This window comes from Schistocerca cancellata, chromosome 3 (genome assembly GCF_023864275.1).
Source record: "Schistocerca cancellata isolate TAMUIC-IGC-003103 chromosome 3, iqSchCanc2.1, whole genome shotgun sequence".
Lineage (NCBI taxonomy): Eukaryota > Metazoa > Arthropoda > Insecta > Orthoptera > Acrididae > Schistocerca > Schistocerca cancellata.
This window is the reverse complement of record NC_064628.1, coordinates 659,703,436-659,721,891: the sequence shown is the minus strand read 5'-3', so window position 1 is coordinate 659,721,891 and position 18,456 is coordinate 659,703,436. Positions and strand designations below refer to the sequence as shown.

General features: G+C 40.5%; 1 protein-coding gene across 1 annotated transcript; it reads right to left on the bottom strand.

Moving 5' to 3' along the window:
• Window positions 1–3,169: 3,169 nt before the first annotated feature.
• On the bottom strand, window positions 3,170–8,585 carry LOC126175628 (vacuolar ATPase assembly integral membrane protein VMA21 homolog). Its single transcript, XM_049922516.1, has 3 exons — window positions 8,398–8,585; window positions 7,869–7,974; window positions 3,170–3,537 (listed from the first exon to the last, which is right to left on the bottom strand). Exons 1-3 carry the CDS (start codon window positions 8,416–8,418, stop codon window positions 3,395–3,397), a joined length of 270 nt encoding a protein of 89 aa, XP_049778473.1. The 5' UTR covers window positions 8,419–8,585; the 3' UTR covers window positions 3,170–3,394.
• Window positions 8,586–18,456: the final 9,871 nt, after the last annotated feature.

Genomic DNA, 18,456 nt, shown 5'->3' with positions numbered 1-18,456 from the left:
AAAACCGGAGAAAAAGTGCGGCTTAGATTTGAGTAAATATGGTAATGTGATACGCGCTAGAAGATGAAAACATGCACTTGAAATGCAGCGAATAGTTGAAACTAGCCAATAGTGTGGAATTAAATACTTCGTTTCAAATATATTGACTGGCTCAGTGGAAAAGATTAATAAAAGGAAATTTCTTTTGCAAACCAACAAAAATAACTTCATTGTTCTACAAGGCAATGAATGCTTGACCGTCAGAAAGGTGGAAATAAAATAAAATCTGGAACTAATAACATATTTTTGCCTTCCGTAATTATGTGAATGTATTTTAATTCACTTGATAGCTCCCGGCCACAGAAATCCAGTTTGTTTTCATTTGACGTGAGCACAGTAAACGAAGAGGAAACAGCAAAATCACTAAATATAAACACAGGTCACATGGGGACTACCCACTTCCCCACTGTACTCAGACTGCTCTGCGCATCAGCCCCAGATCTACGATATTTCCGAACCGGAGCAATACTAGATAGTGGCGCCCCCGTCCGTCCCACAAGCATTTGAGATAGTAGACAAAAATTTTAAAAAAATTGAACTTTCAAAAATACGTTCATTTTGTAGTGCACATCTTTCTGAATAGTCTAATGCACAAAACGTGTGTTCAAGGAAATGTAAGACATGTTATTTGGTCTTAAGTGTGCCAAAGTGCAGTGCCATGCCTCTTCACACAGCATTCTTCTATCGCACGTCACTGTATTTCGCTCTCTGGAATTGAAAAAACACCTCGCAGTTAGTACTGGATGGGATTATTTGTAAACAAGAACTCTTTATTCCCTATTAGCTAACAACTTGCTGCTTTGTGTGACATAAAATTAAATACAGGATACATAAAACCAGCAAAGACAAGACCCAAGCAAGACAGTATACATTTCTTCAATCCTTAGCTCCTAGTTTCTCTCTCTGTATCTTGCTACAGGTTTACATGGTGGGCTTTCCTTTCTGGGAAAAAAACTATTACCTCATCAAAGTTCATAAAAAATTTTGCTACATGAAAAATCAAAATGTCGTTGTCTAATACTGAAAAAGCTGTTAGTACAAATAGGACCCAAGACTGGTGTGGTTTTTCTATCTGATTACGTCTGTTTTGCCAGTGTCTGCTACATAAAACAAAATAGACCTTTTTAATACTGCAGCAATTGTAACACACACAAATAAACAAAACTGTTTTGGCACAAATGGTCATTTTTATAAGACAACAGAATATAATTCACAAAGTACCGATATCAAATGCCTATTAGGGCTACTACAAGCAAAAAGCTTTATGTTGGGAAATAGTTTCACACTTCAGTCATTCACTCCAGTTTCTCAAGCACAAGATCGAAAAGTGGTAGTACAAAATTTTCATACAAATTTGGAATCGTCATATTCTTCCATAATTTGTGTGATGTTCCCGTTTCTTCTCCTTCCTTGTTCTAACAGTTTTGTCATCACTAATTCTGTAACTATTCCTGCCAGTGTCCAAGCTTATTTGTCGTTTAGCTTCACTAACTCTGTCCCGCGGTTATTCTCCGGTTAGGCATTGTTACATGTTCGTTCAACGCGTTTTCCATGCTACTCCTAGAATAGAACTTAAAGCGGCTGATAGCTGGGGACTGAACAACTGGCCCTTACTAGTATAGTGATCTGGCCAAAACTTTGCTGTCAAAATTTCATTTTCTTGGATACACCGAGAAGATAATATGTAATCTTTCTTACCTGTTAGTTGTTTATTTCCACTCTGGTAGTCTGAATCTATAATTTCGCCAGTAATTATAACAACGCTCATCATCCGCAAACCCTATCAACCATATAATCAAACAGCAGTTAGCATTCATCCATTCGGCTTTACTCCTCTCAGCTTGTATAGCCCCTTTTACCTGCACGAAAGTTTATTTCTAAATGTGACGAGGATTCCCCCGACAGACATCACGCCCACTATGCATGCATTCACAAATCATTCAGAAATCAACTTAGAATGTGTTCAAAAACCAACAGGGACGCATTTCAAAGTCATATGAATAATTGATGGACCAATGTGCACTGGATGCTAGGTGCTTTAGTGAAACAAGGTTTATTCCCCTCAAGAACATGAATTTGCCCCCCCCCCCCTCCTAGATCCAGCCTGCTGCGAATGCATGACCTGGCAGCTTCGGCACACCAGTAAAATTATTCCCGGTAGCATCTGGCTGCTTGCTGCAACTGCTTACACAGCCAACAGTCACATTTCTGTAGCCAGACGCAGGAGTAGGCACTACTCAACTGCGCATGTGCACGATCCCGCTCGTAACTGCTAAAACGAATCTAATGTAAACAGTTGTGAGGTCATGCTCATCGGAGGCAATTTGTTGTTACGAAGCATTGCATAGTCTTCCTTTGACACATTTTGCTGTTGGCAGGTGCCTGTATGAGCACTGTGTTTTGTTGTTGAATATGGCACATTTCCTTTGCAATTTAAGTTTCACTTTAGTTTTTTCTCTCATTCATGTCTTATTGCTGCGGTATTATTCTGCAGTAACAGGATACAGTACTATCCTTTGTTAGAGTATCGATTCTTACCAGTCAAAATTACAAAGAAACTGAAAACAAAAACAACGAAAAATTCCCAGAATTCTAAAAAATTCTTGGGTTTTTCCCAGTTTTCTCCCGGATAAAAAAATTCCCAGGTTTTTCCCAGATCTCTCGGTTGTCCCGGGTCGTATACACCATGATAAAACTAATCATGTTTGGATGAATGATTCTAGAAACAGCAGCCTCAATGAGAATTTTATAAAATTGCCATATTTTTGTCTGTGCAAAAGACACCTCAACAAGCATGTTATCGTATTATCAGCAATGAATCTCAGCACAGAATTAGTTTCACAGAATCACTCCACAGAATTAAAAAGCCTAACAAGTTTAAAAGTAGAGGATTCCCAGAAGGAAAAAAAGGAAGTAATGTATGATTTTGTCTTCACCCACGAGTACATATCATCCCATTTACAACTTTTGTAAACTTGTCATTCTTACACTAAAAAATTGTGAACTGATAAATTACTTGTAAGAAAAATATAATACCTGAAAAACTGTAGGTCAGGTTGATTCGTAACAAAAATTATTACGTCAGAGGAATGATTATTCAAGAAATAAGATGAAAGTATCAAATTGCGTTTATATTGCACTATAAAAAAAGCTTTTTATCACTTTCGTTCTCATCTTACATTACATTCACAACTAGAGAGACAATAAATAATCATACAAATTATTCATACAGCAAGTAAGAAAATCACCCGACTGACACCAAATAAATACTGATAAAGCCTTCAACTATTAAATTTTGATGAATAATTTAAATTTCTACATAAATCAGATGATTGACAAAAAATGGGCATCACCTTTAATCCCTTTTGGTAACAGGCTTAGGAGGTTCAGTCTCTGAATATGCTTTAATTATGAAAAACACCAATGAAATGTGCAGTACTATTACTGCAGTAATCGCTGAATACACATTAGCCTTGATAGAGTCATCAGACAGGATACCTGAAAGGAAATAATATCACTGGATGCATAATTTATGTCTATTATAATATCAGTGTTATACATTGTATTGTTACATACATAGCAGGGAAAACACACATACAGCAATGTTGTTTCTGCTGCAAAGAATTAAATTTAATTTGAAGGACTACTTTGGGGTCATTGGCAGTATCTGATTCCACCTGTCTTCTTTGACCCACTATGTAATGGTGCGCTGTGTGACATCACTGTTGTGTGGGGTTTTTGAGTTGGTACGTCTTTGTAGATGTCATGTTGTTGCATTAGATGGTGCTCTCTGGTTGTGGATGCTGATGTGTTGAGTTTAACGTGTGGTACTGGGTTCATTTAAGTCTTGGGTATCACTGTGGTAACGCGGGTTTACTTGGGTTTGGGCAGTTACTGCTGTAACGTGGATTTGGAAGGGTTTGCTTTGTTTTCAGGGAGTTGTTATGGTTTTTTTTTTCTTCGTTTATGTTTTGGCAAATTGTGAAGTTTTGTCTGTTTTATATTCATGGTATTTTGGTTGTGTTTTAATTAAGTCAACATTTCTTTTTCTTTTTTTTGTGGTGGTGGGGGTGGGGGGTGGGGGGCTTTGGAGCTGTTTGGGTTTTGGTTTCAGTGGTGTTATGTGAGTTATGTAGGCGAGTGGTTTGTGGGTTGCCAGTAGGTATTGAGAGTTGTGTTTGAACTATATATATGTCAAGTGAAATGTCCAATTCCACTTTTTGGAACTGTAGATTTTGGTTTTTGGTATTGTGGACCTCATTTGAGGTATACAAATCAAGTGAAGTGAAGTGAACAATTCCTGTTGGTTTTGTGGCTGTAGTGTTATGTTTTGTATAATATTTGTTTTGGGATGGTGCAGTGTTTTGTATTGTTATATATTTAGCTTGTCCCCACCCTACACCCCTTATTTCCCACGGTTGTACTGTTAGTCTAATTTTATTGTTGGAGTGAGATGTTCTTGTGCAATTTTTATTTCTGTTTGCGTTTGCTGGCATGTGTATGTACTAACAACATTGTCGCCATTTGTATACACTGGAAGTTGGTGTTTCCACCACACTGATGGTGCCATGGGTTAAAGCAGATGGCTTGAACTGGACACTTCCCTAATTCCCTACTTTAAAAAAATCTAATTACAGTATACCAGTGTCATGAATACTATATTGGATACACACTCACACAGATGACAAATATTAAATATATTCCGCTATAGTTACCTCATTTACTTTAATACTGTATTATTGGTCTCAAGCCTACTTGTCTCATTTCCAATAATGTGCATTCAAATATGAGACACGTGCTCTTAAAACTGGTCATGCAGTAATACAGCAATAACTCAAAAAGTTTTTTACACATAGATACTACTATAATCAATAACAGTTATATGAAACTGTGATTTTTAAGCATCCTACGGATTGTGTGCCTTGTGACACTTACAGACACGGCATATAAATAACACTCACTCTGTACTGAAAACACAAGATTTCAAACACTGTCATATATAAAACTTACATAAACAAATTATCACCTACAAAAATGATTTCATTTTCAATTTAATATACAGCCCAACACAATAATTCATAATGTTTGTGTACAAAAGTTTTTATGTTTTTCATGTCTTCTAGACTTTTTGTATGATCCTCTTCCATTTGGTATAGAATATACTGAACAAAAATTAAATCAAAGTATCAGCTACAAAGAAATTGAAGCTTTATTTCCGAATAGGAAATGAAATTAACTTCACTGTTTTTTACCAAACCAAATAGATCATCATTGAACGGAAGGATGTCAGTGTCCAGCAGCACAATATTTCAGCAAGGGACTATGTTGCCATCATCAGGTGCGCTGATGAACTGAGCACTTAGGGGCCGTCGCAGAAATTCTGTTTCTTCCATCCCTTCCTTCAATCTGCCACACTAAGAAGAAGGAGATATCGCACAATGAACTGACTTCGTGGCAGGCACAGGAACAGCAGATGTGCTGCCATCATGCATACCTGGGTGTGAACCTAGGATGGTTCAACTTGACAGGAGGAGGAATGGGAGGAGAGATGTCTAATGGAAATCTCCAATACCACAGCAGATCATACTGGAGGGGGGGGGGGGGGGGGGGGAGGAGGAGGAAAGTTCTCGCATTCAAATTATTCTTTGAACCAAGAGCAGCTTCAAATCTGAAGTGGAAAGCTCTGAGATATTTAGCCAGTCGTGGAACATATATTGGAAAGACAGATGAGGGGCCACAGGGGGAGGAGTGTTCATGCAGTTCACAAAAATATTATCTCTGTTGAGATCAAAGTTGAGTGTGACAGTGAAGTCATCTGGTCACGTGTAACACGCGTAGATGAAACCAAGTTAATTGTTTGATGTCTTACTGGCCACCCAATTCTGCTGTGACAGTTCTAGAGCCATTCAAACAAAGTCTACAGTCAATAACGTAAATAAACTGATCATGCAACTGGTTGGAGGCAAATTTAACCTGCCGAATAATGTTCGGATACAGTACTACAAGATTCCTGTTTGACACAATCCAGTCATTTAAATATCTGGGCATAACGTTGCAAAGCAATAAAGTGAAAAGACTAAGTGAGAACTGTGGTAGGGTAGGTGAACAGTCGACTTTGGTTTCCTGGGAGAATTTTAAGGAAGAGTGATTCACCTGTAAAGGAGACTGTAAAGATCGCTAGTGTGACCTATTCTTGAGTACCTCTTGAGTGTTTGGGATCCATATCGGGTAGGATTGAAGGAAGACATCGAAGTAATTTAGAGGGGGATGGCTAGATTTGTTACCGGTGTGTTCAAACAACACGTAAGTGGTACAAAGATGCTTTGCGAATCCCCCGGAAGGAAGGCAATGTTCTTTCTGAGAAACACAACTGAAAAAAATTTAGAGAACCAGCAACAGAAGTTGACTGCTGAATGATTCTACTGCCCCCAACATACATTGTGCATAAGGTCCATGAAGATAAGATACAAGAAATTAGGGCTCATACGAAGGCATACAGACAATTGTTTTTCCCTCACTCTATTTGCGAGTACCGACAGCAGAGGAAATGACAAGAAGTGGTACAGGGTGCCCTCCACCACACACTGTACAGTTGCTTGCTGAGTATCTATGTAGATGTACAGGAAGAGGAGGAGGGGGGGGGGGGGGGGAGAAAGTTCCACGCCAGTTCCTAAGTTATCAGTTTATCAGCGCACTTGATGATCACAATGCTGTTGGCTGCTGAAATATTGTGCCCATTGAACAATTACACCTGGCTGTTCACACATTGACTATTTCATCATGCAGTAAGACAAGAGAAGCCAAAGAATTACAATTTTGTACCACCTTTCCAAATTTTACAAAAAAAAAAGAAAAATAGAAAAAAAAAAGAAAGAGTACTATCCATCAGTGGAAATGAAAGTAAATGTACAAAGCACCAGACAGGGCACAAATGTCTCCTTTTACAAATTAACTAATAACTGCAACTACATCCAATCAGTGTATTAAAAAATTATTTTTTATGCAAGTCATTTTTTAAACAAGTTCTGTTGATAAGTACAAGAAACTAACACCCTTAATTTTTTTCTCTGAACACTGACAAATTCTGCAGTTCAGATTTTGTTACCAACACAGTGACACTCCCAAATACATACTGTTAACAAGGGTTTAAATGATTATGACTGGTACTGATAACACTGTTTTCAGAGAACCAAATATTTCACCTAAGTGAAATGTATGCTAGGCTTCTACTGAAAGCATTTCATATGGGCTTAACAGGACAGAGGTATGGAGATCTTGTGGATCATTCCATCCATCAAGTTTTGTGCTAGTTTGGGTTAGTGGCTGAATAAAGTGTTCTACGATGAATCTGATTCCCAATTGTGTCATCGTTTGTGACAGATGACAGTTCAAACAACTCTTTTCTCTAAATGTATACCCCCTTCATAAATACGAGGCCACACATTACATGCCTATTGTTATCCACAGACTTACAAACTTCTTTAATCAAATCAAAGAAAACAAATTCCTCACGTTCCAATGGGTTTATATTGCATGCACTACATGTAACTATTCATTCTTCACTGTACTTTTATTACAGTCCTTCTGAATGCTGGTCATGAAGTGATAAGTCTTCACGACTTCTTTTTCCTAGCAGGACAACCACCTATACTGTTCCGGACGACGCTGTAGTGGCACGTTGTAGCCGTGACATGCTAATGTATAATAATAATTAAATAGGCATTACATGGCTACGTTATGATAATCGGCTCGATAGCAATGATTATAAAATTGCATTACGAAAACAGCAAAACGATCAATGAAATATATGATTCACCTCTTCCACTTACCGTTAAAAATCACATACTTAACACCAAAAAATGTCGCCACGGGTAATATCATCACGCCGAAACAGTACATAAATACTGTCCTAATTATGTCGATGTCCGACGAACCCTACAAATAAGTATGAAACTCAATATTTTGGGATGTTGACAAAGCCATACAGATAACATTAGAAGAAAAACAAAAAACACTGGCCACTTCATTTATAAATGAAGTGTACCGTAAAATAATGAAACTTGCTAAGAGGAAATTAAATTTTTTTCTGCTTGAGAACTACTAGCCTACCACCCCACAAAAGAATTTCCGTAGATTTTCGGATACTAAATCTACATGTTGAATAACATTACTGCAAAAGACAATAATGAAACAGACGGATGTAGAGGAATACTCTCTGAGTTTATATATTAGAACTGTAAGCTTAACACACAACGAATCATAAAGAGTTGTAAGCAGATATGGTCTACGGAACAAGCAGAAAGCTAAATTACTATCATCACAAATATCCGCAATACAATCACTTCCACACGCACTTACTTTTGGTATCCTGTTAATCATGTCACCACAATTAGTGCACACACGAATATATGAAAATAATACCCGACGGCTTCACACACTTTATCAGCTGCACCTTTGCCAGTCACATGTCTTTACTAACCAGTGTTTATCTGCTGCTTTGAATATACAAATACAAGCGATGATCGACTGCAATGATGCTATTGTCACTTCTGTTTGCGCACAGGCAGAGACCTCAGCTACCTTCTCAAGAATAGCCCGTCCACAGGTCACGACATATCTGCGCAGATATATCCGCAAATTTCTGTGCACGCAAATAATCGTTGCAAATACAGTGCGTTCATACCATAAAATACACCTCGTAGGTCCACACTCACAAGGTCCAATCTAGTATCTACTGCTCACCCGCCATCTGTCGGTCTACGGAAAATATTTCAGCGGCAAGCGGCTATGCTCTCTCAACATTAAAGCTAAATTCATTTATACAGAATCGTAATGGAGGAAATTCTGTTATGGGCTGTGTTCGCAACCTATACTGAAATAAGAGATGCAGTGTACAGAAAGACCGATCATAGTTGTTTAGACGTTGGCTGCTTAAGCGAAGGCAATTTTCGCACACAAATTTTCTTTGCGAGTTGCAACGCGAACCGATAACTGGCATAGTTATTTGCTTATGTATCTGGGAGCATAATTATCTTTTGAAGCTCACAATTCCATGCATAGTCTGGAACAATACTTATTTGAGGAGAGCAGTTCCACATGAGTGGCTGGAGACTCCTGGCAACAGGAAGAAGCCTTTTCGCCATTGATCTAAAAATTTACACTGCAATTTCGGAACAAACACTGAGTGAAATCATGCCCAGCATAAGCAAATCTATGTACGCTGTCCAGATGGAGGATATCACAAATTCAGTACCCGTACCTCACTGTACACACGGAGGAGAAACACAAGACTGAAACAACAGTTGCATCAAATACGTTCACACGCGAGATTTGCATTGATCTCCTGTTCATACGCTACGATTTGTCTGTGCATATGCACACGATACCATTTTTCTATTCAACTTTATGCATGCGCATAAATTTTCAACAGCGCAACTACCTATGCATGTACAGGGTGTTTCAAAAATGACCGGTATATTTGAAACGGCAATAAAAACTAAACGATCAGCGATAGAAATACACCGATTGTTGCAATATGCTTGGGACAACAGTACATTTTCAGGCGGACAAACTTTCGAAATTACAGTAGTTACAATTTTCAACAACAGATGGCGCTGCAAGTGATGTGAAAGATATAGAAGACAACGCAGTCTGTGGGTGCGCCATTCTGTACGTCGTCTTTCTGCTGTAAGCGTGTGCTGATCATAACGTGCAAGTGTGCTGTAGACAACATGGTTTATTCCTTAGAACAGAGGGTTTTTCTGGTGTTGGAATTCCACTGCCTAGAACACAGTGTTGTTGCAACAAGACGAAGTTTTCAACGGAGGTTTAATGTAACCAAAGGACCGAAAAGCGAAACAATAAAGGATCTGTTTGAAAAATTTCAATGGACTGGGAACGTGACGGATGAACGTGCTGGAAAGGTAGGGCGACCGTGTACGGCAACCACAGAGGGCAACGCGCAGCTAGTGCAGCAGGTGATCCAACAGCGGCCTCGGGTTTCCGTTCGCCGTGTTGCAGCTGCGGTCCAAATGACGCCAACGTCCACGTATTGTCTCATGCACCAGAGTTTACACCTCTATCCACACAAAATTCAAACGCGGCAACCCCTCAGCGCCGCTACCATTGCTGCACGAGAGACATTTGCTAACGATATAGTGCACAGGATTGATGACGGCGATATGCATGTGGGCAGCATTTGGTTTACTGACGAAGCTTATTTTTACCTGGACGGCTTCGTCAATAAACAGAACTGGCGCATATGGGGAACCAAAAAGCCCCATGTTGCAGTCCCATCGTCCCTGCATCCTCAAAAAGTACTGGTCTGGGCCGCCATTTCTTCCAAAGGAATCATTGGCCCATTTTTCAGATCCGAAACGATTACTACATCACGCTATCTGGACATTCTTCGTGAATTTGTGGCGGTACAAACTGCCTTAGACGACACTGCGAACACCTCGTGGTTTATGCAAGTTGGTGCCCGGCCACATCGCACGGCCGACGTCTTTAATTTCCTGAATGAATATTTCGATGATCGTGTGATTGCTTTGGGCTATCCGAAACATACAGGAGGCGGCGTGGATTGGCCTCCATATTCGCCAGACATGAACCCCTGTGACTTCTTTCTATGGGGACACTTGAAAGACCAGGTGTATCGCCAGAATCCAGAAACAATTGAACAGCTGAAGCAGTACATCTCATCTGCATGTGAAGCCATTCCGCCAGACACGTTGTCAAAGGTTTCGGGTAATTTCATTCAGAGACTACGCCATATTATTGCTACGCATGGTGGATATGTGGAAAATATCGTACTATAGAGTTTCCCAGACCGCAGCGCCATCTGTTGTTGAAAATTGTAACTACTGTAATTTCGAAAGTTTGTCTGCCTGAAAATGTACTGTTGTCCCAAGCATATTGCAACAAACGGTGTATTTCTATCGCTGCTCGTTTAGTTTTTATTGCCGTTTCAAATATACCGGTAATTTTTGAAACACCCTGTATGTGGAGGCATAATTTCCTGGAAAAAGCGCAATCCTTCCCGCCTTCGATGGCCATCTTTAGGTATGTCCAATTGTCCACACGATGCCTCTTTCGTCGTGCACAATCAGAGACGCACGGGAACCAAAGGTCATGCACAAAGATTTGTGGGAAGTACGCATGGGCGTTCTCGTTTCCACACGTTGCTTCATTGTGCAAGCAATCTACTACGACTTCTTTTCTTTGCTTTGGAGCTTCTACTGTGTTTATTGTGACGAAAACGCGACAGAAAAAGAAAACACAAAAACTACTGTAGGTAGAGAAGTATCTAAATAACAGAGGTACGAGAAAAATAAAGTGATAAGAAGATTTTGTCTGCAAATTTCAAAGGATATCACAACGAGGTTTTAGATTTTCGACTTGGTAAACTGCAGCGATAAGGCTGGTAACATAAGTTCGTTAGCTAGTAAATGGTAACTTACATACCAGTTTGAACTATTTATTTTTCGTTTCAAAACAAAGCATTTCAGTGATTATTCTCGTAACTGATAAAAATTGAAATGAAGGTCTTAGTCGGTATGTGAAGGTAAAATTAACTTTCAGTGGGTCAGCCGGCCGTGGTGGCCAAGCAGTTCTAGACACTACAGTCTGGAACCGCGCGACCGCTACGGTCGCAGGTTCGAATCCTACCTCGGGCATGGGTGTGTGTGATGTCCTTAGGTTAGTTACGTTTAAGTAGTTCTAAGTTCTAGGGGACTGATGACCTTAGAAGTTAAGTCCCATAGTGCTCAGAGCCATTTGAATCATTGTGTCATTTGTACTGTATTTGTTTACACAGGTTTAATCATTAAAGGTGATATACGATTAGCATCCTCACTCTCGACAAATTAGGAAATTTCATACACGGCGGAATCAACTAGAACAGGGTTTGTATTTTTCAATTTCGTATTTTTTGCATTACATGTGTACTCCATTTCACTTTTTCTCAGTTTTTTGAGGAGCTAAATATACCCCATCACTTCTTTTGTCCAAATGTCACGCTCCCCAGCTGTTCTGCTTTTAAGTTGCCACAGCATGAATATTCATCCACAGTTTTCATATAGGAATACACTTTTCATAAATTTCTGGCTTATTCTTCTCAGTTTTTCTACTTCTAAACTTACAGTAGCTTATTCTTTACAAAAATATGGTCGAATACATTTTATAAAATACTTGGTGCTCAGTGCAACAGATCTCGAATTTTCATTCAAATAATCAACAGAAGGGGCAACGCAGACAACCTTCTTCTTCGTCAGTTATCATCTATAAATGCTTCCTTTGGAGTCAACAGACTTTATTGCCTATAATTCGCTTCACAGCATAACCTCAACACACTACACAATCAAACACACACGGTCCTCAGCTACCTGTCATCTGCTAAAAAGCAGAAACATTCCCAGTGAAGGCAGGCAGCAATGCGCTTTACACACCGCCACCATTTCCAGGAAATTACACATGCACAAATGAGCACGTACTTTTGGAAATTCAAGTGCATGTGCAAAGTTGAACACAAAAAAAGCAACTTGTTGATGCACCTTCTGCAATTTTTACTAGGCGACAGGCAGCTGCGGCCCATGTGTGTTTCATCGTGAAGTGTGTTGAAGTTATGCTCTGAAGCGAGTTATGCGAAATAATGTCTGTTGACTCAGAAGGAATCAGACATAAATTTATAGATGATTACAGACTAAAAAAAGTAGCTTGGAATGCTGTTTCTAACAATTACTTGAATAAAAATTTGTGATGTAATGCCTTGAACATCGAGTATTACGTAAAAGGCCTTCGATCATATTACTGGTAAGAAAAAGATATCGTAAGTTATGAATTAGGAAAACAGAGAAGAATAAGGCAGAATTTATGAAAAGTGTATATGAAAACTGCGGATGACTTAACTATAGCGACTTAATAGCACAATTGCTGAGGAGCCTGACATCTGAAAAAAAGAAATGAGGGATATGTGTAGCTCGTCAGCAAAACTACTAGAAATAGAAATGAAGGACACTGAAGATGAAAAAAATTGGAAAACACAACCTCCGTTATAGTGGATTTTGGCATCTATGAAATTCCCAGATTTATTGAGTGTGATTTGAGGTCGTTAACTTACATATAATATTTCATAAATTAATGTTGTATAAACAATTTTTGCAGTAAAATAAAATAAAAATGATGAAAAGTGTATATGAAAACTGTGGATGACTTAACTATAGCGACTTAATAGCACAATTACTGAGGAGCCTGACATCTGAAAAAAAGAAATGAGGGATATGTGTAGCTCGTCAGCAAAACTACTAGAAATAGAAATGAAGGACACTGAAGATGAAAAAAATTGAAAACACAACCTCCATTATAGTGGATTTTGGCATGTATGAAATTCCCAGATTTATCGAGTGTGATTCGAGGACGTTAACTTACGAGGGTTGCCCAGTAAATAATGCCCCATATTTTTTTTCTCCGAAATAAAAAATATTAGAAATGTGACACTTTAGGTGCGAGTTATTTGAAGTTTCCCGCGTGTGTACGCAAAGTTTCAATTTCCTCCGACAGAGAGCGGTGGTGTAGGAATGTTCTAAAATGGCGTCTGCAGGTGACATCCGTCATAAACAACGTGCAGTGATTGAATTTCTCGTAGCAGAGGAAGAAACCGTGGGCAATATTCATAAACGCTTGTGCAAAGTCTACGGAACATCTGCAGTCGATAGGAGTACTGTTGGTCGCTGGGCACAGAGGGTGAAAGCATCAGAGGGCGGTGCTGCGGAGCTCCGAGATTTGCCGCGGTCGGGAAGGCCTCCCACGGCTGTCACGCCTGACATGTTGCAGCGGGCTGATGTTCTCATTCGACGGGATCGACGCATTACGACTCGACAATTGGCACTGGAGTTGTCAGTAAGCAAAGGAAGTGTGGATGTGATTATCAATCAGCTTGGATACTCAAAAGTGTGTGCAAGATGGGTTCCTCGGTGTCTTACTGTCGATCACAAATCCCAAAGAAAAGACATTTCTTTCGATTTGTTGCGACGCTTTCACGTTGACGGGGAGGCCTTTTTGTCACGGATTGTGACAGGTGATGAAACTTGGGTGCATCATTTTGAGCCCGAAACAAAAAGACAATCGATGGAATGGCGTCATGCTTATTCTCCACAGAAGAAAAAATTCAAAACAGTTCCTTCAGCCAGAAAAGTCATGATGACTGTGTTTTGGGATTGCGAGGGCGTAATTCTCATTGATGTGATGCCAAAAGGCAGTACCATAAATTCAGAGGCTTATGTCAAAACATTAGACAAACTTAAGCAGCGCTTCCGGCGCCTTGGGCGTCATGTTAACCCACAGGATGTTTTGATTCAGCATGATAACGCTCGTCCTCACACAAGTTTGAGGACTTGTGAACACATCGCGAAACTGTGTTGGATAGTGTTACCCCATCCACCCTACAGCCCCGATTTGGCTCCTTCAGACTTTCACTTGTTTGGGCCAATGAAGAATTTCATTCGTGGAAGACGTTTTGCCGATGACGAAGAAGTGATTCACGAAGTGACAACCTGGCTCTGTAGGCAGAGTACAGATTTTTACCGGCAGGGAATACACGCTCTTGTGTCTCGCTGGAAAAAGGCCGTCGAACTTGAAGGAGATTATGTGGAAAAATAAAGCAAGTAGACAAAACATCAGTCTTTCACATATGTAAATTTGATTGTTGTGGAATAAATACTTCTGGAGAAAAAAAATATGGGGCATTATTTACTGGGCAACCCTCGTACATATAATCTTTCATAAATTAATGTTGTATAAACAATTTTTGTAATAAAATAAAATAAAAATGATGCATTAAAAATTATTAATCTTCACATAATGATTAAGAACTTCCCTTACATATTTCTCAGTTTCTGGAGTAATCACTGAAATGCTTTGTTTTCAAATGCGAAATAAATGGTTAGAACTCTTATATAAGTCACTGGTTGCTAGCCATCGAAATGTTATTGCCATCCTCATCACTGTAGTTTTCCAAGTAGAAAATCGAAAATCTTACTGCGACCTCACCATGAAATTTGCAGAAAACATTGTCGCCACTTTTAATTTCTCGTAACTATGTTATTTATTTAGACACTTCTTTACCTACAGTCGCTTTTGCTTTTTCTTTTACTGTCACCTTTTCATCAGAATAAATGTGGCACGAGTTGCCAAACAACAGACTTCAATGAGGGAACGTGTGGACACAAGAGTGCACATGTGTACATACCTTCTTTCCACAAATTTTGGATGTGTCCTTTTATTCCAGCGTATCTGGGATTGTGCGTGAGGAATGAGGTATTGTGTGAACATACCTAAATTTAAACTTCCAGTTTTCCTTACATCTCTCACCTGCACAAATCTTCTGTCTACATGCAGATCTGTGCAGACGTGATGTGCGTAGACATTTGTGCAAACTGATTGTTACTTTCGGAAGGGAAAGGGAGAATTTCTAGATCCTTGTTGCTTCTTTCTGTTGCCAGGTATCTTAATATCACTGCCAGCCACTCATGTGGAAAAATTGCTCTCCTCATACAAGTATGTGTCGATATTATGTAAAGAGTTATGAACTTCAAAAAGTAATTATTTGCTTCCAAATGCATCCACAAATAATAGAGACAGTCGTCAGGTTTGCTCTGCAACATGTGAAGTAAATTTATGTACAAAAACTGCCTTCGCATAAGCAGACACTATCTAGACCAGTCTGACTGTTCCTTGTGTTTCTTCCATTTTGTCTGCATTGTTTTTTGCTAAACAAGTTGCAAATACAAATCATAATGGAATTTCCCCCCTTACGAATTTCTGAACGATGAATTAAGCTGGGTTCCCACAGGCATGAATTTCTTACAAGTGCATCCCCCCCCCCCCCACTACCCTAACATGCACATTAGTCTTTCCACACACCTGAGTTGGAAACACCAATTATGCGACTGTGAAGATAGCGATAAGTGATACTATATGTACTGGAGCTGTGCAGCTTTCAGGTGAAGAATGTTTGGGTTGCGTTACAGTAACAACAGCCTCCAGATTTCTACACTAGGATTATGAAAAAGATAATGGTTGTTTGTTGTAAATTTTGGCATCGTATTATACATATATATATATCTTCAGTATAATTATGAATAATCACATCATCGCCGAAAGACGATTTATATATACCACACAAAATCAGAACTGGATGCACAAACCGTGGACAGTGAGTTGGCAAAGGTAGTTTCTATAGAACACCCATTGGAGCTGTAATGAATTAATCATTCTAAGATGTAGAAACAGCAAACTAGCCAGTAATACCCCTCAGAATTGTCAGCCAAATCAGTCCTCTTGATGTTTCTGTTCTCACAGTTTGTTGGAGAGTGAAAGGACAACTATTTCCCAAAGCGGACCACATTTCACATTTGGTTCTGTATTATGTGCCTACTTATAATTCATCATTTAGCATACAGCTAAATTTGATGGAATACTATCGTGTCTAGAAATGTAGCCTCTGAATTGAGCTGACTGAGGTGTTCTTCTGTACACACTTTATTGTGTTTCATTGCACACAAGTTCGAACTTAAATTCCACCTATGGGGCACCACCAGTCTGTAGTCTCTGCTATCTTATATGGGCATAATATTTACGTGTTTCTTTCTTGAAAAAAAAAAGTATGACTGTTTTAGCAATCGGTTGATGTATGTAAATTTGTCTGTAAATGGAAACTGTTAGATCTTTTTTCCATGCGTACTTGGAAACCTTGAAAGATCTCTTATTGCTCAAACAACAAAAATCTGATCCTTTATCTAATTGCAATATACACTCCTGGAAATGGAAAAAAGAACACATTGAAACCGGTGTGTCAGACCCACCATACTTGCTCCGGACACTGCGAGAGGGCTGTACAAGCAATGATCACACGCACGGCACAGCGGACACACCAGGAACCGCGGTGTTGGCCGTCGAATGGCGCTAGCTGCGCAGCATTTGTGCACCGCCGCCGTCAGTGTCAGCCAGTTTGCCGTGGCATACGGAGCTCCATCGCAGTCTTTAACACTGGTAGCATGCCGCGACAGTGTGGACGTGAACAGTATGTGCAGTTGACGGACTTTGAGCGAGGGTGTATAGTGGGCATGCGGGAGGCCGGGTGGACGTACCGCCGAATTGCTCAACACGTGGGGCGTGAGGTCTCCACAGTACATCGATGTTGTCGCCAGTGGTCGGCGGAAGGTGCACGTGCCCGTCGACCTGGGACCGGACCGCAGCGACGCACGGATGCACGCCAAGACCGTAAGATCCTACGCAGTGCCGTAGGGGACCGCACCGCCACTTCCCAGCAAATTAGGGACACTGTTGCTCCTGGGGTATCGGCGAGGGCCATTCGCAACCGTCTCCATAAAGCTGGGCTACGGTCCCGCACACCGTTAGGCCGTCTTCCGCTCACGCCCCAACATCGTGCAGCCCGCCTCCAGTGGTGTCGCGACAGGCGTGAATGGAGGGACGAATGGAGACGTGTCGTCTTCAGCGATGAGAGTCGCTTCTGCCTTGGTGCCAATGATGGTCGTATGCGTGTTTGGCGCCGTGCAGGTGAGCGCCACAATCAGGACTGCATACGACCGAGGCACACAGGGCCAACACCCGGCAGCATGGTGTGGGGAGCGATCTCCTACACTGGCCGTACACCACTGGTGATCGTCGAGGGGACACTGAATAGTGCACGGTACATCAAAACCGTCATCGAACCCATCGTTCTACCATTCCTAGACCGGCAAGGGAACTTGCTGTTCCAACAGGACAATGCACGTCCGCATGTATCCCGTGCCACCCAACGTGCTCTAGAAGGTGTAAGTCAACTACCCTGGCCAGCAAGATCTCCGGATCTGTCCCCCATTGAGCATGTTTGGGACTGGATGAAGCGTCGTCTCACGCGGTCTGCACGTCCAGCACGAACGCTGGTCCAACTGAGGCGCCAGGTGGAAATGGCATGGCAAGCCGTTCCACAGGACTACATCCAGCATCTCTACGATCGTCTCCATGGGAGAATAGCAGCCTGCATTGCTGCGAAAGGTGGATATACACTGTACTAGTGCCGACATTGTGCATGCTCTGTTGCCTGTGTCTATGTGCCTGTGGTTCTGTCAGTGTGATCATGTGATGTATCTGACCCCAGGAATGTGTCAATAAAGTTTCCCCTTCCTGGGACAATGAATTCACGGTGTTCTTATTTCAATTTCCAGGAGTTTAGATCATTATATTGTAACATGTACAAGAAGCCTACAAAATCAGTTAAATGTTTTGCACTAAGATTTTCATTGAATGAAGTCGCAGCAGTTTTCGTGTTTTCTACTACACTCTTGAACTCATTTACAGTATTTGCCACTCTCAAAATATCCTCAAGGGAATAGTTTTGGTATCTGGAACGCTCATCAC

Coding starts and splice junctions, on each gene's coding strand:
- LOC126175628 (XM_049922516.1), bottom strand. CDS start 8,418: ATGATTAACAGGATACCAAAA. Junction 7,975..8,397: donor TGATTAACAGGATACCAAAA/GTAAGTGCGTGT, acceptor ACTTATTTGTAG/GGTTCGTCGGACATCGACAT. Junction 3,538..7,868: donor TAAGTATGTGATTTTTAACG/GTAAGTGGAAGA, acceptor ATTTCCTTTCAG/GTATCCTGTCTGATGACTCT.